Source organism: Falco peregrinus, chromosome 2 (assembly GCF_023634155.1).
Source record: "Falco peregrinus isolate bFalPer1 chromosome 2, bFalPer1.pri, whole genome shotgun sequence".
In the NCBI taxonomy this organism is placed as follows: Eukaryota; Metazoa; Chordata; class Aves; order Falconiformes; family Falconidae; genus Falco; species Falco peregrinus.
In genome coordinates this window covers 48,439,974-48,462,481 of record NC_073722.1, presented here as the reverse complement: position 1 = coordinate 48,462,481, position 22,508 = coordinate 48,439,974, and the positions used below count along the sequence as shown (strand labels likewise).

The 22,508-nt window shown below is 36.1% G+C and overlaps 1 protein-coding gene across 5 annotated transcripts in view; it reads right to left on the bottom strand.

Annotated features, from left to right (window-relative positions):
- Positions 1–22,508, bottom strand: part of RGS12 (regulator of G protein signaling 12) — an 87,430-nt gene that overhangs the window by 23,890 nt on the left and 41,032 nt on the right. For all 5 annotated transcript variants that reach the window (XM_027790844.2, XM_005229811.4, XM_027790838.2 and 2 more), the window contains 6 exons: positions 19,634–19,655; positions 11,636–11,805; positions 8,268–8,360; positions 6,944–7,087; positions 2,344–2,523; positions 891–1,044 (listed from right to left, as the gene is read on the bottom strand). In XM_027790844.2, the coding sequence (XP_027646645.1) occupies positions 891–1,044; positions 2,344–2,523; positions 6,944–7,087; positions 8,268–8,360; positions 11,636–11,805; positions 19,634–19,655 (763 nt within the window). The remainder of the gene's footprint in view (positions 1–890; positions 1,045–2,343; positions 2,524–6,943; positions 7,088–8,267; positions 8,361–11,635; positions 11,806–19,633; positions 19,656–22,508) is intronic.

Here is a 22,508-nt window from a genome sequence, read left to right as displayed (position 1 = left end):
TGCAAGTATGGTGTTAACTAAAATCTAGAGTCATTACTAGTCACTTTTCAGAAGTCTAAGTCTATAATCTTAGCAAATGCCTCTGATGTCTTTTCACATATGACTATAATGAGAACACGTAAACTATTCATATGATCAAAGATACTGTGTGGGTCTGGGCCTTTACTAGAAAATAGAGAAGAGGAAACCACAGTAAGAATAAGGTCCAAATTTCGCACTTCAGTGGAATTTCTCTATTATTTTTAACTCAATGGAATGAGTTAATACAAAACTTTCATCTCCTCCTTTACAGACCATGTACAGCTGCTTTCATAGGGGAACTCGGAACTCTCAAAACTAGTTAACAAAACAGCAGATTACAAGGGTTTTCACAGCTCTGACTTTTTTTAACTTTAGTTAGGAAAGGTGGAAACAGGTAGTGAGTGTGTTCAAAAGTGAACATACCTGTATGGTACTAATAAAAGAAAGAAAGCTAGGATAATGCAGATGAAGGAATCTTTAAATAACTGTAACCATAGCACTACTTGCATGTACAGCTCCTGAACTTTTCGTAAAGAGTTGAAAGTATCTTACTGTAAAAATAGTAGTGCTCTGCTTGAGAAAGCAATTGCCAGCACAAAGAAATGCATAGTCTACTGAAAAGCAGCAAAAAAACCTCTTGGAAGTCAATAAAACCAAATTTAATTTTTTTCATACTTTTATCTATCTATTTGTACATCTTCTTCCACAAAACTTCCAGTAACACTAGCCATGCTATGGCCTTCTGACTTGACAGTTTCATCTCCCTCTGTCACACCTAAGGATGCACTTAGATACAAACTAAACATAATGAGATTAGTCACATCTATTGCTGAAACAACTTGGAAACAAAGTGGAATGTGATTACTCACCGTTTGGATAATCACCATTTTCTCTTCTCTTCTGTGATTTTCCCAAACTCTTACTTCTTGACCATGAGAAAAATGTTCCCCTTTTCTTTTTCTCAGTGTCCTCCTCTCCTGACTCTTCATTTAAAGATCTTCCTGACTTTGATTTACCACTTAACTATCACCAAAACACAATTAAATCTTTGGTTGGATCACAGTTGTAAATATATTACCTAAAATAACCCCACACACATTTCTTCCCACCACCCCACCACCCCCTCCCTCCCTCCCCCCCCCCCCCCCCCCCCCAAAAAAAAAAGTGTGACGGCCAGGTTAGCTCTCTTCCTTACCCAACTCATAAGTGTATATGACAGCATCCCCCTCAGTAACAGTCAAAACCAAAAAAAAACCCGCCCCAACCCAGTTGAAACCAAAACAATATACATGGATGGAAATGTGCTGCTTGGTAGGGCATACAAAACAGTAGCTGGAAACAAGCCACGCAGAGCTCCTGCAAATATGAACGAACTCTCGACAGCTCGCCAGTAATGCATAAGTTAATGTGGAAAGGTCATTTGCCTTGCTTTTAAAACACAGAATTTCATTTCGGTATTTCAGGTATTTTTCCTAGGCTAGTCTTGAACATAAACTGCATTTAAAAGACAATGACAAAGTATTGCTTAACATTTACAAGTATAATCAATTTATTAGTGCTGAAGAATACAAACATCGGGAATGTTTGGCATTAAACTAAACTTGCTTTTAACAAGCTAGTATTCACGTTAGATTATTAGAATATTCCTTAAAATAGTTCCTAGTCATAAAAATACATAATAGCATATAGGCTAATGTGTAGTGATTGACAAGAAAAATGCAAAGTTATAATTTACCCATACAGTTACATAATACTATGGTGGTATTATCTACATGAAGAAAAAAATAAACTCTAAATAATGTTAGAAGATCAGTAAGACTACTGGTCTAATATTTAAGCAATTGTTATCTGTTTTACAAAGAATTATCTTAGCTCAGAAGCAGATAAGAAATTTAAAAAAACATCCTCTGCAAAGATGAGTTAAATTAGATTAAGCCTTCTCCAATAACTTTTGATAAAATTTCTGTTCTCAACAGTCATTAGAAGTATCACAACTTAATTCCAATATTAAATCAAAACAAATTTCTGAGCTGATGCATTGAAATTATCCTCATTTTTTATTTTTACACATATATTGAATAACAAATATTTAAAATTATATTCAGGAAGTCAATAGCTAGAAATCTGACTCAAAGGTATGGATTAAAAAAATTATTATTTTCCTAAGTACAGAAAGATTTGGTAATTATATTTGTCAGCATCACAAAATATACATTCTAACTGGTTTTTATGTATTATCTTTGATCTTCTAAAGAACTTGAAAAACACTGTTTAAGAACACAGTTTTAAGATAACTTTAGTTTAGTTAGTTTTAAAACTAACCTTTTTCGGTGTTGAGATATTGGACTTCTCTGAACTGATACTGTGTTTAGAAGTGGGGCTGCTGGGAACACGCTGAGGATCAGGAAGAGGACGACCTTCTACTTCAGCTAAGATGCATTCTTGGTAAAGGGGGGACTTGAGAAAGCGAGTATAGCTATCAAACTTCATCAAGTTAAATATCTGAAATTAAAATGCAACAGATAATGGTTACGTAAGCTTAAATAACACATTAAGAGAATGAAGCTATTTTGCAACAGCCAACTCCCACAGCATTTAGGATATTAACCTGTAAACAGCAGTATGTGTGAGTTCATTTAGACCTGGTTAAATATACTGCACCAATTTAAAGTGAAACCTAATTTGATTTATTCCCTTTGTACAGGTATAGAAAAATGCTATGATTTGTGCAAAGCACATGAGAAGCCGAGATGCTGTGGGGTCTTACACCACCATCCTCATAGCCATCTTTTATTGCATTTATGCCTTTGTACATTCTATGCAAAGAGCATAGCAAGCTAGACATTTTAAACATTTTTTTTAAAGATTAGTACATCAGCACTGTATGTGACAGGATTAAGTTACACAAGGGGGTTGTGAGGTAGCCATGTACAAGAGATGTTTGTCATCTAAAGCTCAGGAATATGATATAATCACAATATGCAAGAGTATATAATGATACAAGATACACAAGGTTAATTACTGATGCATGCAGGAGCAGAGTCCTTTACAATATTATGCAATGTTCACAAGCCCAATCATACAGAAAAAGCAGAGCAGTATCTTTGGAAGACTCAATAACTAAGGTGCTGTAAAATCAAGACCTCGAAAAAGAACAGTTTACGTAAAATGGTTGCTCTAGGCAAGACCAACATTTATCTTCAGCTACATAGGAAGGAACCACCTCTATACCAGTCCTGAAGCAAATGTCTGCAGCTAAGTTAGCCAAAGCAAAATTTATGAAAGGAAGAGAAGTTCTTTCTTAAATGCTAAAAAACGTTTGAATTTCTTATTCCATTTTTGCAAACCTGTAGTTTTAAGTGAATCCATACTTCTACCTTTTTATCTTCTCCAGTGATTCACTTGACCTGAAAAAACAGTGAGTTCCTTCTTCTTTGGACATGACAAACTCCCTACGAGTGAAGGAAGATATGCACTACCCAACCCGTTATGGCATTCCCAATAGTCTTCAGGGAAGTGTGTTACTAAGCCACAGTGGCCCAGCTGCAGGTGGAAATAATCTTTCAGATTGTGCAGAGACACCCTCTCAACAAGTATTAGTCCAAAACTTTTCTGACAGCAAGATAATACAGAGAGAACTTGATCCTGCAGTGTCACACAGAAACCTAATTCAAACTGAGAGCTGCCTTCACATTCTTGCCTTCCCCCCATATATTTCCATTCTCGCTCAGATGCTACCTGGCGTGTTTGCTGGGCCTTCTAATGCACTGTTTTCTGCATAGTAAAATATGGGGAAAAAAAACACGTTGTAGGGTTAGTTTTGCCAGACTAATGTGCTGAAACAGCTCAGCACAAAATCTGAGGTGCCCTTAAAGCAGTGTCAAAGAGACAATCAAGTGTCAAAGATTTCCCACTTGAAAAACTGCTCACAAAGGGAAATATCTCAGGCTATGCAAAATAAATCCTTCTCTGACTACAGGTACGCTGTCAAAATTCAAAAAGGCAACTAGTTTCAGAACACACTTAAGTCTTCAGGTCAAGGTTTAACAAATTGAGTACATACAACGCACATAGCTGTGAAACATTTTTTGAGTTCTGTTGAGCCCAAAGAATAATACTGTGGTGTATGGCCAAGACAGCATAAAATATGGAGAAGCAATTGCAAGAAATCAAAGTGCCTCAATCTCAAGGACTCACAGATGCACTGCTGATACAAGGTTATTGGGGGAAAATGGTTAAGCACAGTCTGCAAACACCAACACAGATGCAAAACTCAAGCTAACTGAAAACCACAAAATACTTCACCAGTCCTTGAAGTTTTTAAGAAAAAGAAACTTACAGAGGTTACACACCTCAAATAATCACGGTATTTTAAACTAAATGCAATTTGTGCCCTCAAAATACAAAACACAATTCTACACCACAGCTAACACTAATACCTTAAATTTACTACAGTTTCAGGATGAAAAACAAAGCTTTCAGAGTTGTCTCCTCTCACAGAATCTAAGACCAAAAGAAGCTAAAATTGTTATTCTATGCTAGGTAGGAAGAATAAAGGAAAATATTGCAGAGAACTAAAAGACATAAGAAGAGTTACTGCAGACATGAAGCCTGTAGATTAAATGTACTTAATATAGCAAAAACATTCCAAACTCTTAACTTTGCTGGACAGAGTGATGATAGCTTAACTAATTTACCTTGAGCTGATCATCATCTGCCCTACTATGCTGCTAGCCCACACAACATCCCCGATTTCCTATATTTAGCATTATTATCATATTAATTTACAAATGTTAATGCCTTCTGCTTATTTGGAAAAAAACTAGCCGATGCTATTTCTCATTCTTAAAAATGAGAAAGAAACACCTCTTATAAAAACATAATTTGAACTTTACACATAAACAAGGGTAGAAAACCTTTCATCTATTTACACAACTCTACATGAAGTAGATGCTATTTTGTTCTTGTTTTAGTATCTTCAAGTGACCTACACTGCCTTGCATCCAGAAACACTCAAAATGCTTGTTCCTATTCTACTGTAAGAAACAGTGAAATCCTAACTAGGTATTTTGGCTGCATCCACACTGTCACATTACAACACCTCTAACACCAGGCTCAAGGACAAATTTTTGAGCCCACGGACAGAAAGCAACTTCCAGCAGCATTCCCAACAGGCAGTGCTTGAGAGATAACAGCCTCAGCAATGCTTTCCAAGATACTTGACCTTGGGTACACACACTTCTGCAACTCCACTGCAGCCTTACAGCAACACTCCCTATTCCCCAGCAACATATAACACTTATCTGATGACCACCAGAGATCAGCACCCATGCACTCTTATGTTCAGCACTGAAATCTAAAAGACCTTGTGAAAGACCACAAATGCAGAGCCTTCACAATATTAACATGGTGTCACCAGCATGAGCTGAAGTTTGAAAGTCTATGGGTGTGCTGCAGTAACTATACACACCTACAGCTCTCTGTTCTCAAGGTCATGCCACCCATCAGGGCCACAAACGCACCTACTGCAGAACCACCACTCGGTGAAACCAAGATATTAAGGGCCATCATGACAGCTGATAACCCGGCAGTGACTTCAGCCAGGCAATACACCACTGGCACCTCAGCTGGCACACCCAGCTCCAAGGCCTCTTACTTTGGCAGAAGTAACTCTCATGCAGCTTCACCTAACTTTTCAGTGGGAGGAACGGGCCTGTGGATCTGACAGGAGAACTACAGAGGCACTAACAATTTGAGACTGGTCAGGTCCAGACAGGGTCCAGTCTCAGATTAGACCCACAGCAGCACTTCACATCAGCATTTTCACTCACCTTATCAGCCCTCCAACTGAAGCACACAGCATTTTCAAAGGAGGAAGAAACCTGCATAAGCCCAGACACCAGACTCATAAGAACATCATTTACTCCACCAAACAACTGGGGGAGGATGAAGAGGAATTCAGGCATGGTCTCCACAAAGCCCAGATGAGGAATGCATGAAAAAATGTCTGGGAAGGTCGTGGCTGCTAATTCCCACAGAGACTCAGGCTTCTGTGCATGGGGGATAGCTGTAATGCTAGGAGCTACCAGACCAGAGAGTTAGACCTAACTTTCTGTCTCCACTTTGCAGATGGAGGAAGATGCTACGTCCACCTGCTCAGACTGTGCCAAAAGCACGCAATCTGATGTTGCACAAAGATTATGATGGTGAACTGCTTCATTTATGCAGTTAAAGCTATATTCCTAAATAACACGATCTCAAAATTAATTCTACTAATAAATTGTTAGGGTGGGAGAGCTACCAGAGAGATTACTTAGAAGTAAAAAAGAGGAAACTCAAATTCTACAGAAAATATGAAGTGTATTCTGTTGTTACATAACTATGCTGTTCTGAACATCAGTAATTATTTATAATATATCCACTTCAGGTCTTCAGACACCAACAGTTTTAACAAGCTTTCTCTGACAGCTCTATTAAAGGATAAGGGAAGGACTCCTTTAAGACAACAGGCATATTTTACAAACCACTTTAACCAAAATTAGACACTATTTCTGTACAGAATTGTCCACTACAGAAAAGAATAAGCAACCATATGCAAGCACCATATGCAATGGTGTTGCAACACATGGAATTATTTACTGGCACTAAACCTTCTTTTCAGTAATAGTATTTTTCAGGTTATTTTGCAGGTAATGGCAATTTTCTACATACATGCAAATGTACAGAAAAACAGCCAAGCAGCCTTCCGTTATATAACTTTTGCTGTTCTGCTAACAGAATATATATGATCTTGACTTCAATGTCTTTTTATACATATTGAAATATACAGCATGTGAAACTTGAAAATTTTCTAGATTTTAAAGTACTTCAAAGGAAAAGATAATACACATAAATGTACAGCAGTCATGTTTTCTACGGTTACCTGAAGTTGCTGTTCCTTGAACATATCTGGATGTGGAGAATTGAGAATATCATCTGCCAGCTGTGCCTGACTATCAATATTAACTGGGGTTGTAGCTTTGCTGCACAAGAACTTAGTGAAGATCTCCCGAGCTCTGTAAGAAAGCTACAGAAAAGAAATGCTAAATGTATGTTTGCTTTAGATGGGCTTTTCTTACATCGATATATTCTACCAAAAAATACACAGTCATTCCAGTTTCCTATTAAGGGAAATATAAGCATTTTTCAAATGACAACTTTTGTTAGTTTAGGCATATAAATAGGGTTTTTCCTTTAAAATTGCAAATATTCATCAAATATTTCTTAAGCAGTAAAAGTCATCATCAAAATAAAACCTAAATATTCAGACTATGAAAGTAACAGAAAGGAAGCACATCATGTTGTCTTACAAAGCAGAACAGATTTTTTAGCTTTTGCACCTTCTATATAACAGTTACTATTTAAAGAAAACCTCTAAGCTTCAATTTCTAGAAGTTAGAGAAAGGTAAGCATATACATGAATATTTACCGACAAAGCCATTCATGCTCTATTTTTAACTTATTCACTTTGAACCACCCACACTCTTGAAATAATGAAAATAACACCAAACTGAGCTCAAGAGTCCTTAGGGGTAGTGTTCAGAAAATACACTGTTCGAAGACAGAAGTAAGTGGCGGGAAAAAACCTGAGTGGTCCACAAGAGAGCAAGGAGAGACTTTCAAGATTAAATAATTTCCACATCTTAAACCTGACTATATTTGGCTGTGGCGTAGGCAGAATTGCTGCCAACCTGCACAAAATTCAAAATTCACCAAAACTGCCTGAACAACGTAGGACTATCTTAAAATGATGAAAAGGAGATTCTCATAATTTGTGAACAAACATGACTACGCTTCTGGCAGAAGATAGAACTAAATTAGTTACAAACACATTACCTTGGTTAGTGAAGGCAGTCTACCTGAAATAGCTTGAGGCTTATGCTCGCATCTCCTTGACATGTTAAAATTAACTTGCTCTGCACTCTCTTGTGCTGGGCTACTGCAGTCAGCTGTTTTCCAATATCCAGTATACTTTAGCTCATTTTTACAGAGCTACCTCTGCACTTCACTGCAGCCTAAATATATCAAATGTATTCAACTTAGGACAGTACTCTCAGGAGACTGAGAAGATTAGACTGAGGCTCCAACCCTATACTAGTGAAGTCATACTACAAAGACCAAGTGCAGCTCCAATAATTACAACCATCTTGAAAAGTAACAATTTTTGAAGAAGCAACACCATGTATTGAAATACAACATCGACTTACCTCTTTTTTATCATGTGCAGGTACATGGTTAAAATATTCACAGGCCTGCCAAAATAAAATATTTTCTTCACTGAATTCTTTACGTAGAAATTCCTAGGGGAAAAATAAACAAATAAATGTCTCCAAGAAAAGAAGTTACTTGCCATTCAAGTAACATATTTATAATGTTGGTAAGTTTGAAAAATGGTAACATTTCGATCAGCCTCACAGTCCAGTTTTCATCTCAAGTAAAAATCAACTCATGTCCAAGATATACCTAGTGCTTCTCCTCTTTCTCATCTTTTTAAATGTATACAATTGAGAACAATCTATCAAGTTACAATCAAATAATTTGCACATACAAAGATGAGATTTGAAACTTCATGTTAAGTAGTGTATAAACTAGTGAATAAACTTTTAATAAAAATTTAAATAATTTAAAACTAAATTTAAAAATTACATTGTAAACCAGCTGTCTTTAATTGCAGTCCTACTAGTACAATAGCTGTTATCAAGCAGTGCCCATAATCAGTTCTGTATTCATTACAGCATCTTTCTGCATCACATTGCAACTACCAAAAATCTTTTGTCACTGCTTGCTGATGTGGTCACATGGGTTCTCCTTGGAAAATACATTTTTAGAGGGGGAAAAAAAAAATCTCCCACTACAACACACAATAATCAGGATATTTATATTACAGCATCCAAAAGTCCAAATAAAGACTGGGACCCCATTCAAACCCGTGGTTTGTACAACGACAAATTGTCCCAGATTGAAATCTATAATTCAATATTCTCTCAGCATATGTTTCTTGAACGCATTTTAACCATTAGAAGCGGGAAGCGGGAAAAAATAGGTATTAAAAAAATTAACTTGGTCCTCTAAAAAAATTATCTAGACACTCATGTAATTGGAACAATGCCTGTTTATACTTTAGAGCTTTAGGTAGCACTGTTTAATTGGAAATTTTATTTTAAGTCAGATGACAAGCCACAACATTCACTCAAGTGTCACACTGGTATCGCTCAAGCTTCCTTAACACACAAGGCAGTCTCAAAAAGCAGTATAAGAGGAATCTTCACAGAGATCCTTAAAAATTTAATTCTAGTTGTGCTCTTAAGATGTACGTAGAGTTTAGGGAGTCCAACTGTAAGAAAGCAACTGAGAAACTACAATACAGGGAGTCTAAATCCACTAGCAAGCTCTCAATTTAAATCAAAAAATTTTCAGAACTTTTCAGACACACTTCAGAACCTGAGATACTTAATGTATAAAAGACAATCCAGAGGGTAGTCAGGGGGCATTTCTGCATTTTACATGTAATTACAGATTAAAAAAGAATCAAATTAGTCAGCAGGAACTGGAACCCAACTGCCTACTTCCCCACTCAGTGCCTTCACCGCGAATCCACAGGCAATCTCCTTCTGGCCACATGATTTGGGCACAGCTGGCTGTACAACAATTCAGCTTCATCAGGAAGACTGAGTGATGCCCCAGTTGGAACACTATGTAGCCTAGCAATTGTCACACATGGCTGGGAAGCTGGAGATGTTGGTTTGAACCACTTGAGGAGGGAACTTGCAATCAGGTCTGTCACTTCCTGGATGACTGCTCTAATCAGCAGACTATTATGCAAAATTGAGTATTTGCAAAACATGCAAAACCTCCTCTTCTTAGAAAGAAATTCCTGCTCTGTGACAAAGCTGTCCTCAGGAAAGGCCTACGCATGCTGAATCCCAAATGTACCAAGATGCTTACTATGTAGTCCTGAACTAAATGCTCATGCTTCAATGTTCTTGAATACTGGGCAGAAATCTTTAACTGCACAGTGTTACGATAGCCAGGTTGCAAGTAAATCTAAGCAACAGCTCTGGATCTCCCCTGGGCTTCATGAAAATGGTGGTGCACACAAATTTAAATATTCCCTATTTGTTCTTTATATTGGGTATTTCTTTAACACAAGCAATTCTGAGGTGTTTATAAAAATAATTTCCAATTAGAATAAAATGAGGGGGAAAAGTAAAACTTCCTGAATACCTGAGGTTGCCTTCTGCTGAAATGAAATGTCACTTTAACATTTTAATCTGAAAATTAAATAAAATTACATTAGCAACTTCCTAAGTTTTTTATGTAAGTTTTGAACTTTCACAGTAGTGAAAAATTACTAGAGCAATTTCCTAAGTGTACATTACTGATGGCTTACAAGTAATTAGAAAAGACGACTAAACTTTCTGTAGCACCCCCACAAACCACATCATTTTTCAGGTGGACTCAAACATCTGATCAGAATTGTAATTTCTCTTTCAGTCTGACAAGAAGTCTCAGTATCTAAGCAGAAATGCTGATAACTCTTAGACTATTCTGCTAAGAAAAATACAAAGACAGAGAACACAATACCCAGGATATACTATTTTGCTTTCATCTTCTCTGTTTCCTCAAACAGGTGTTCACTGTTAACGTATTTTTGGGTCCCTACACCAGTTAAGATGGAAGTCTGCTTATTAATCCTTCTGATACTTCAGTATTTTTGTATCGAGGAAAGGAGTCTGCACGAGTTCCTGCAAATTCCAATAATCTACTTCTCTTATGCCACAGGTTTCTTTATTCTCCTTGTGAAAATTATTTGGGCAGCACAAACCATCCTTGTGCAACATATTCAGAAGTGCAACAATGCAAAAGCATATACACCTCAATTTCCTTACATGTACATCTCTGTTTACATGTAAGGAAATTGAGATGTATACGCTTTTGCATTGTTGCACTTCTGAATATGTTGCACAAGGATGGTTTGTGCTGCCCAAATAATTTCATAAACGTGCTATAAAGAAGCTTAATTTATGCTTTGCAAATACTCAACACTATTCCTGCAGGCTATTGCTTTAAACAGTGCTCTTAGCTACCTTAATTACTTCCAAAAAAAAAATTGCTAAAAACCTTTTGCAGGAAGATAAACCACTACAGCATTGAAAAAGTCCTCTACATGGCTTCCAACATTTCAGCAGGTAAACATGAATAGATTACCAATTCTTAGGAAACTACTGAAGCTAGTGCCTTTTCTTGTAAAAAGGCTACAGATGCAAATATAACAACATATAATTATTTCACAAAATGATAAAGCTTTCCAAAAGTTCAGATACAAAGCAAAAGATAGCTTCCGTTTTTATGTGAACCTTTTGCTATCCAGAAGTGCACAACAATGTGTACTACTATGAACCTTACTCAACTGTGAACCAGTTTAGACTTAGAAAGATGCTCAGATTAACTGTGTAAGAAGGAACTCCTGTCTCTTGTCCTATGTAAGAATACTGTCAAGAAAGAAAAATACAGGAAAATCATTGCAGCATTATCAGGTATTTGGAAAGGTCTCTCACCATCCCTCAAAACTTACTGAAAAATATTTAACACCAACAGGATCCTGAAGAAGACGCTCAAATGAAACAGCCCAGCTTGCAACTCTTCTTTCTCTAAGTCGTCGACAGCTCTGTACACTGGGAAGACTAGCATTGCTACTGAGGCTGTTTTCACTGATGCAGTCTTTTAAATCAGTACTATTCAGCTCTGTTAAAATAAAAATAACACATCTGTCAATAAAGTATTATTCACTTTCACCCTTCAGCATTGTTTACTTGATTTATCACACCTCCTGCTCAAGCTCACAGTAGTGCAGGCTTCAAAAACATCCCTTCCCATTTTTATTAGAAGCATCTGCATAGAAAAAGCAGCCCCAAACATCTCTCAGTTTTTTCTGTTCCACTGCAAAGAAAATTAAATGTGTTTCTTAAAAGCAATCCCCTGCCAGAAGTAAAAGTGCAGGTACAAAAGGAAATCTTTTTTCTTGCTTCACAAAATAAAACATTTTGGACAAAATTTTCTGCTTACGTTCCTCACCCTATGGACTGCACTCCTTCATAAGATTATCCAAGGAAGGTAGACCTTCAAGAACCCACAGTTGACCAGAAAGTGGACAAAAACCTATTTGGTGATAGGAAATAGCAAAATTTCATATGTGTTTAAAACAGTTGAGACAGGCTCTGAAGTTTTTCATGGAAATGAAAGATTCCTGTTAAATACTGAAAATTTAGGAAAGAAGTCAACTGAGGAAGAGACTACTAATGAAAATGAGCTAGTAATAAATGCCTTCATCATCCATAGCAAGTAGAGGTATCAAACCATATATCCTCAAGGTTTCTGATAAAAACAGGGAATCCTGACTCCCTTCCAGACTCGAGATGACTTATTGCAATACTCTGGGGACCCCAAGCTGAGGAATGACCAGGTTCTTTAGATCTTTAAAAAACAAGTGCATTTTGTATTCTGAAAAACAAATGAACAAGAACCCATACAGAATTTAAGAAAACATAACCTTGTGTAGCAGCCTCATAATTTCAAGTATCAACCCCACATTATCTTTGTCAGGTATCAGTAAACAGAGTAAGCACAAAGAAATCCTTAAAGTGACAACTTATCCATAGAAGTGGAAACGTGAAAGAAATGGCTGCTCTAAGTAAAAGAGGGAACTGTATACAACGGGCTCCTGTTCACAAATTTGTCATTTCTTTGTTGCATGCCCTTTTACAAACCACTGCTCTCTTCATCTCTTAGTTTACACAAACGTAAAACTGGCATAGTTATACTCACAGCTACACACTCCACAGAGGTGACCTAAGGTATAATTAATTGTGAAGACATAACTGAATAAAGCCTTGAGATTCGTAACAGACCCTGCTTTGAGCAAGAGAGGTTGCACTAGAGAGATGCCAAACTGAGTAAGATTCTGTGAGGAAGGGACTAAAAAAAAGCAGACATTTCAATTCTTTGAAAAATTAGCAGTTACAGATGTGAGAAAATAATGTCTTCAAATAAAATAGATGAAATCTTCAATGCCAAATGGAAAAGCAAATATATAGCTCTTTATGAATGTTAACTGATTGAGAAAGCTGAACCCACCACCAGTAAGAAATGGCCTGTTCTTCACAGGGACATTTTTACTGTTGTTAATTTTCCTCAGTTAATCACCTGGACTAACTAAAGCAAGGAGTAATTTCACCAAAGCGCTTCCAAGTTCAATGTTACAAAACATTACTGTTCCTCCCTGGAAGTAGGAACTTTGAAAGAAAAGGACTATTCAAAGATAGTTATAAGTATTTCAAAAACTTATTAAGATAGTGGTAAAGATAGCAGAAAAAATAGTTTTGAAACTTCATTTTTAAGTGTATTCCATATCTCAGAAGTATTTACTAAGATGTAGCTGTTAACTGGTGCAAATTTCTGTAAGCAAAGCTATTGTTTAAGACAAAAATAAGACAAAATAAGACAAAGATACAGAATTAGATTAGGGAAGAATAAATATATATATATATTCAGCAAGGATAATATTTAAGAACCATTGCAACATACTAGGTATATAAATATTTTTCTTTACCTTATCATCAGATTAATCAAAGCTAATTAAAAACACTCTGCAAATAATGCCAAATTTTCTTAAAATATTTATTCACTTTTTCCTTTCAGATATACGAAAGAGCATAACAAAGTCAACTGTTAGATTTGTTAGAGAATACCTGTCACCAAAGTGAAACTATTGTGAAAGAAGGTGATGTGAATCTGAAGAGAATTATATCTAAATTTATTATCTGAAGTATTTTGCTTTAACTCTGCAGGTGGATACGTTTTCTTTTACAGTCCAGGATATAAATAGACACCCACTTCTTGATAGATCTGGAACAGTTTCAGATACTGCCTTACTCCTAGAGGGTTCAATCCCCAGCTTTCCCCTGTGATGAATGATAAAAATTTCCTAGTTCCTTTCGGGCAAAATTAGAAAGGTAAACTCATCCCACATACCAAACCCTTTAAACCTACTTGGCTGACACAGGGAAATTAGGCAGTAACCACACAAAGTGCACAACTCTCAATCCACTAGTTGCAGTGCCTTAGGACTCAAGGGATTGCAAAACGCTTGGCACAGCAATCATTAATACAGGTCAGCTTCGCCTTCCTCCCCCCAAGTGGTGGCTCTTCAGTCTCCCTATGGCAGGCAGGAAGACCAAACTGCAATTACAGTCCCTGAGTGTTTACACCAGTGGGTGACTGCTAACTACCTTTAATTGCTAGCAGCTGCTCAGTCTCTTCAGCTTGTCAGAGTTACACTTGCTCTAAACTACACTGGGTTCTTGTTCCTCTGACATGCTCCCGACTCTGGAGGTCCCATGAAAACAAATGAACCAAAATACGACTGCATTTTCAACAGCTTTGAGAGCTACTGGCATAGGTCCTCCAATGTGTTAAAAGCAGCATTAAGGGATTACTCATTCACAGTAAACTGTCTCTGTTCTGGTGGATTTTATTTAGCTAAATCAGATTTTTTTTTTAGAAAGAACTATTTGAATTCATACTTAACTGACACTGCTTTGCTCTCCCTTAAAGCAAAAGTGCAGTCAGTTTGCTTTTAAAAATCTGTACAGATTTCTGCGGGGGTACTTGGCAACCTGAAAACAATACAGAACAACATTGTTTCCCAGAAAAGGCTTGGTTATTCCAGTTTCTCTTACCACATACATCAACGTTGCAATTAAAACAGTTACAACCTAGTGCAGGTACACAGAATCAGAGAAAGGTCAGATGGGAAGAAAAAAACTCACCTATAACACTAGTACACAACTTATCCAAATCACGCTTAAATGAAGACAATATAAGACGTAACTCCTGCTCCCCCTACTCCTCTTGCAGAGGAATGTTTCCAAGGTAAGACTTCAGTGTCAGATTTCCTCATTCTCACACCTTGCGCATTCCTACGTACACGCAGCCCACCTTGGAAAGCAGGAATAGAGGAACTTTCCAACCAAGTCACGCATTTTGTCTAATGAGTACTCTGTGATGATCACTAGAGGAAATGTAGAGCCCCAGTTCCCACTCTCAAATGTTCTAACCACAAGGCTGTTATGCAAAGTGGCCTCCTCCTCGTGTTTAAAAAAAAAGCACAAGAGAAGTAGCTATTGGGAAGCTCAGGATGCCAGAGTTCACTGTGAAAAACCCAACTCAGGTGTACAGACAACTTAGCAGTGTCGTGAAGTTTCCTAATGCCTGGCCTTCCTTTCTCCTTACTCTGTGGAAGCACTGACTCATCTTGCATTACCTGTAAAAGGAGGCTCGCTACTCAGGCATCCTGAATCCCAGGAAATCAAATTTATTTCTGTTCTGTTCAAGAGCCACCATACCTAGCAAGGAAGTACTACTTTCTATGCAAACTCATTCAGTTTCATTTATTACATTCTTCAAATACAGAATTGACACAGAATGCTTTCTAAAACTCCTCAAAATTCAGTATTTTAGATCTTTTGTGTTTACGCATTCTGTGGAGGGTCTTAGTTTTATTTATCTTACCAAAAATAGCATTATGTAAGAAAATCCAGGCATTTAATCAACTAAAATCTTGAAAGTGTTCAGGATAAGATGGCTCTGGAAGTCTTGATTTAAATCATATAAAGCAGTTCTGAATACAATTAATTAAGGATATTTAATTGTATGCATTTGTTTATAAAATCCATATACATTTTTCAACCTACAAATACTTTTTATTATTGTGAAAAGCCATATGTACTCCTTGTAATCATCAGAATGCATACACTCATATAATTAAGATACTCCAGATAATCACTAAATACATTACCTGGATAAAGCTGATAAGAACCACTGTGGTGCCACTTAATCAAATACTTCAAGCCATTCACTGAAAGCCATCCTTCTGAATCCATACCAAGTTCAGTTGTAACATCCCAGAACCCATTGGGTGCAGATTAATCTTACTGTACGGCACATTGCTCCTCTGCAACTTTGGGCTAAGGGAAGCTAACGCATTTCCCCCCAGCAATTCCTGGCAGCTTCTAACACCATTCTAAACAAATTGATTCTTTACCCTCATGGCTTCAAGCAGAGGAAAGCAATAGTATACTTACCACAAAGCATTATAAAATGCTACATAAATTATTTAAAGAAAAGACCTTTTGCCACTGCTGCTAAAGGAACTTGAATTATTTATATTACAGTGGAACACAGCTACAGCAAGCATGCACTGCCAATGTAGCTGACAAATAAGTCATATACCCGTTAGAAGGTAATAATGCATCTTTCTTACAGTGCAAAAAGTGTAAACAGTGTTTTGTTTTATTTTAGGCTTCACTGAAGTTTTTTTGCTCTACCTTCTTTAGTTACTTTTCAAAATACAGTTTTACATTATTTATTATTGTAAACACCAGGTTCCTTTCAAGAAAAAGTCTTTTAAAATGCCTTTCCTTATGAAGATTCTTTCCAGGTCATGAACACTAAAAAGAAAAAACAGCAGAAACTACAGCCAAGTAGTATCTGAAAAGAAAAAAAGACATGTATAGTATCTGCTATGCTTAAGTATTTGGAAATAACAGACTTCAGCTTTGTGGAACTGATCTGTGTAGGGAATAAGTACCAGGTAAGAACTAACATACCTTCTCAATAGTCCAGATACCTCACCACCTGTCTGTTGGAAGATGAATGATGATGTACTTCTATTATATGTTCTTTGACCTTAAGGTCTGCCCTTTGTAAAGTGCCGTCTAGGTGTCAACAGCCAAAATCAGACAGTAGCTGGGGACTACTGATATCTCTGTGATGATTTAGATGGCACAGCGCTCAAAACATCAGCTACAGCCTGCATGCTGTGTACACATTCTCACTATCCTACAGTCAGCAGAAATGGACAGGTTTTGAGATTTCTGTTAGTTACAGGTTGCTGCAGTAACATAAAATCATTTCTGCTACTCCTAGAGCATAGGTGCTGCAGATTAATTGATCTATAGCAGTGATCTTGCATCTAAACATTATTACAGTTTGCATTCTGATTGTCTGCAATTCATTCACCAGCATTTCTGGAAACAACACTAATTCAGGTACCTGTATCTTCTACATGTTACCTATCTTGCAAAGCCCAAGCGCACAGTTTTGGCTGATGAGAACAAGCTGAGTTACCATGTTTAATAAACACAACAAGGGGTAGATGATTTGCAGTGCCTGGCTCTAACCTAATAAAAGCTGTATTACATGAGGCTTCATTGATCTTGGAAAGAAAATGTACAGAGAGCTGTCGTGCCTCCTATTATACTGAAGGGATGTATATAAACACATAATGATTAGTATTTACACATAAATTTCCCTTCCCAGACTAAAGCTTAACAACAGTATTTATAATATCTAGTTGTATGTACCAGTACTAATATTAAGATTTAGTCTAGGAAGGAAAGTATGCACCGCTATGCTAATAGTTACGCTAGTGAAAACTTCTCTAGACATGCCCTAAAATGTGTAAATCTGTGGATCTATTAATGAATTAGTGAGGTTAGAGAAGATTAGAAAAATTTCAGTGCTGTGACATATTCAATAAAAGTGAAAGCCTGAAAATGTAATTCAGACGTGAATCGGAGCTTTTTACTCAATGCAGCTCTAAAGGAAATGAATTAGGATTTTATTTCATTTCACTTTTTCTGGTTAAAGTCTCTCTGGTTCTCACTTTTCGAAGCCATTTTCTAGGTATTTAAGCATTGATTCAATATTACTCAGTATAATTCGACTACCACTTTTAACCACTTTTAAATTACCCCTCCCTTAAGCAGCATTTAACAATTAAGAGAGTCCATGTTAAATCTTCAGCACTATCTGAAAAAACAGGTCATAGAACTCTGCAGAAAAATACATGCAACTTATGCCCCTTAGATTCACGACTTCACAAAAATGTATAGAATTAATTGTGAAAACACAATTATTATCTATGGAATTGGAATGAAATATAAAAGTCACATTGGAAAGCCAAAACTAAGTCAGATCTTTAAAATAAATTTTCAGCTGAAAGCATAAAAAGCTTGAAATGACTATCTTATTAGTACTATCACAGAGATCTCCAAGTCTGGATAGGCAATAGAAAAAAAATAATTTTCATTAACATGGAACAAGAACATTCACGGAGACAAAACACAAGTAGATTCCATTTTAGCTTAAAAAGATCAAATTTTTTGCCTATCAGCACCTGGAATATAATTAAACTACATATACATACCAAAAAAAAAAAAAAAAAAGTGTGCTTTGTCTTGATTTTTATATCAAACAGGTAACATATTTGGGAGGAAAAACCCCACAATTTTCCCCACAAAAACACAGGCTACATTTTAGAACTAGAAAGTAGAACAGACATATTTTCTGTTCCTGTCTTTTGACACTTTGCAGACAAGACATACAATATAGAGTCTTTCTCTCCTAGACAGAAGTACTGTTGCAGTAGTAAAGAAATACCTGGCGAAGTCAGCCAGCCATTGGAAAATGGCTCTGTCAAAAGGACCAAAACATTAATGTTTCTCTCAGCTGTAGTTTTTGTTTTCCAAGGCATCAGAACATTAGGACATGATGGAGTTCTGTGAACAGCACTGCTAATTTTGCATTTATATTTGCATGTAATATAAAAAATTACCCTTACCATTCAAAATATTTCTTCAGTTTCACTGAGCTAATCATGGCAACACAGTTTGCCCCCTTTTTATTTAATAAAATTGTCTTGTACTGTCGTCAAAGAATAGCAAACATAGTAATAAGTACGTAAGTGAACTTCTCTACAGGATCAAGTGAGCCAACTCCTGCCCAGCAAGACAAATGACAAAAGCCATCTCTTGTATACCCTAAACTATATAAATCCCTTTATTCCATTAAAGATGTATACTTAAACTGTTTCAATTAATTTCAAGGGTTCAGAGAAATCATCTTCTAATGTTTAACAAAGAGTGCATGTCCTTTAAAACATTAAAGCCATGGTAAAATCAAAACAAATAAACTTAGATGACATAAAGAGGAGTTTACTTAAAAGTACTCCAGAACTGCAAAAGCTCCACAGTGGGATTTTGCAAATATCAAATTACTTATCGTCTTCTCAAAATGCATCACACTGTAAAGAAATTTCAACCTCAAACAACGCACCAACACAGCTTACAACTCACGAGCTAGAGTATGGCTCTTCAAAAGCAAACAGTGTATGTAAAGGACAATAAAACAGAAAACAAGATTTTACCTACCGTCCAATTATACAAAAGTCTACCAGCTCTGCTTCTTTATTATGAATGAAGAAGCCTAGTTACAATAACGTGCATAGAGAGAGATGTGGCACACAAAAAAAATTTGCAAATAAATCAGTGAAAGTATGTGAACATAATCCTGCAGTATTTTCATTGGCACAGTTCCCAAAGAAGTCACAGAGTTCTGCTCCACTTTGGACTCACGTCTTGTAATATATCACCTTATTTACCACATATTATGTTGCTTAATGTGGAAAATTGATTCTTTTTCATCATAAAAGTAAAAACAAGCTTCAGCTTACCTCCATCAGAAACAGTTGCTGACTGCAATAAGAAAGAGAAAAATAAGTGTTACTTAAGTTTCATGGTAAGTATTAGAAATCTCTGAGCTTCATATAATATTTTAAGTGTTAGCTACTTTATCACCTTATTAGGAATAGATAACATGAGAGAAGAAAATGTAAAGAAACCAGCTGTTCTTGTAGGTGTTTCCTCCCCACCATGAAGTTCAGCCCAGGCCTTTTAACCACTGTCCTGGAACTCGATCCCACTAGTATTTACTGGACGAAGTACTTCTTGCTGTGTACTTGGAGTAGCTACACTGCTTCCAACACTCCTTTTTAGATTAATAAAGTCAATTGGTTGGTATATGTGAGAAAGCAGATACCTTAAAACTGACCTGCAAAGACTGAAAACTTAAACAACACCTTGCGTACTTCATTTTGCTGCAATATGTGGAGATATGTGGCATTAAAATTTGGTATTTTGTCAGTCAGATGACTCCGAAAACTTCCCCTGCCAACCACTTCTGACTTCCACAGAGCCAAAAGGGTGTGAGAAGTGTTTCCAAGAAGCTAGGTAAAAACTCCTCACCATCTCTACTAGTATTTCACATGGAATTTTCAAGGACAGTCAGTCTTCTAGCGAAATGTTGATGTTTCTGTGCTTATCTACACTAAACTTTTCACCTCTGATCACAAACTACCTCAAGGCAGCTAACATTTCTGTAAAACCAAGTAACTGACCATTTCCCAGACATACTCCAGGGCTTGGTCCTTGGCACTCGGTTTAGGTAAGACTGGAAGGACAGCTGATATTTAGATCCAAGTTTGCACTGATTTTTAATGGCTATTAAGAATTAGTATTATTTTAGCTTGGGGAATCTTTTCTTTGTCATTTAAAGTGTCCTTGAATCCTTGAACCTTTAAGTAATTATCTGAACAGTTAAAAAGAAACTCTCTTATTTTATACTGCTCTTTTAAAAGGTAGGAAAGAATGCCCTATACTATCTACAATTTCTTCAAGACAGAAAACACACTCAAGAAAAAAATCAATCCATACATACACAGATCAAGAAAAAAGCTCTCTCTCCATAGTTCGTCTGTATTTTCCAGCCTTGGCAACAAACATTTCCTCTGCCCTTCAAAATCCACAAAAACTTTCAGTAACTCTTAACAAAATAATATCTTTTCCCCTCCTTCTCTTTTCTATTTCACTGCATGATCTCATGCTGCTGTTAACACTATCTAAAGAACATAACCTGTTAAAAATTGTTGCGGCCTCACCACTCACATCATCATCAGAGGATCTGATTTGTTTTTTCATACAAGTATTCTGAACTTTCAAAGTCTAAAGTAGCCTCTATTGACATCATTCCTCTGGTGCTAGTTCAGATAAACACCTTTCATGGAAAAGATAAAAAAAAATAATAATAAAAAAAAAGATATGGCACTTGTTTAATTACACAAAAATAAATGCTTCTGAATCTGTGAAGCATAATAATATAATCAAAAATGTATCCAGACCTCTCACTTTTTTTTAATAGCACTGTTTCAGGTATCAAAAAAGTACTCCTGTTTTGGGTACAGTTCTCCAGTGAGGCTTGGGACACTTTTTCTACTTCTATTTTGCACTTAAGTCTAGCAAGCATATTAAGCATTCAGAAGCCGTAACTTAATTCATGTTTGTAATTTAGAAAATCTAATTTCTATTACTGAAACCTGTTTTATAAATATATTGCTTCTCATTCCTTATTCACATACTGTACAGAACAGCTGATGAATTAACGATTCCAATTCATTTATCAAAGAATGAAGAAAACATGACTCAAAATAAAATTATAGTATCTGTTTACACATTAGACAGAGGAAAAATAAAAATACCTTCAAAATATATGTATATATATATACATTTTAGGAATGGTAATTTACTTTGGCAGCTTGCATGAATCCAGATTCAAACACCAAGTACAATTCTCCTTCATGTTTTTGAAAGGTATCCAGTAAAAATAAATAGGGTGCTCATAATAATAAAAAGTATATTTACACTACTTTTTTCAAAAACTGGGAAGTTAACAATTGTAAAATATCATTTTAAAGTAAAAATTGTGTGCATTCACAGAAAAGCTCAAACATTATGGTAATAGTACCACTTAATTAAGTTCTGTGGACAATGAGATAATTTTACCTCAATCCTTCCAGCCTAAGTTAATGCAGTGAGCTTTCTATACACCATGGGTGGGTTTTATATGTTTATTTTAAATACTTCGGCTAATGCATGTTATATTACATGTATCAACATCTTAAAATCTCTCAAGCAAGGCCTTAGTAATTACTATGTTTAAGCATTAAAAAAAAAAAAAAAAAAAGTACCCATAGGAAGAATGGAATTTCTTATCTAAATATCAACCTCCTACTTCTGTGCTATTAAGATATTTCAAATTTCTCTTTGGTTTTGATATATTCCAACTATATGGTATTTTTTCTACATTACAGTGTGCCACTAAAACTACCCAGCATGTTCCAAACATTACCAGGTTAATTCGGTAGAACACAGAATAAAATTTATTTTAAAAATATTTCTTTAAATTCATGTATGTAACTGAACTAAATCCACTTAATTCAACAAAACCAGCTGGAAACTAAAGGTTGAAATTATTGTGTAAGAATTCACAGTTCAAAATATGTTTGTGAGTACTTAGAATCTTAATATAAACCTGTCAGAAACCACATGCAGTCCACATTTCGACAAAGCAGTTTCTTGTCTAAACTGTTCAGTTGAAACTTGTCTAGATTTGTCCAAAGGTATAAGTTGCGAGACCAGATTTTTTTAAACACTATGATGATCTCATTTTAAAAACTCACTATATGTTGGGGGTTGTTTTTCATCCTTCAGCGC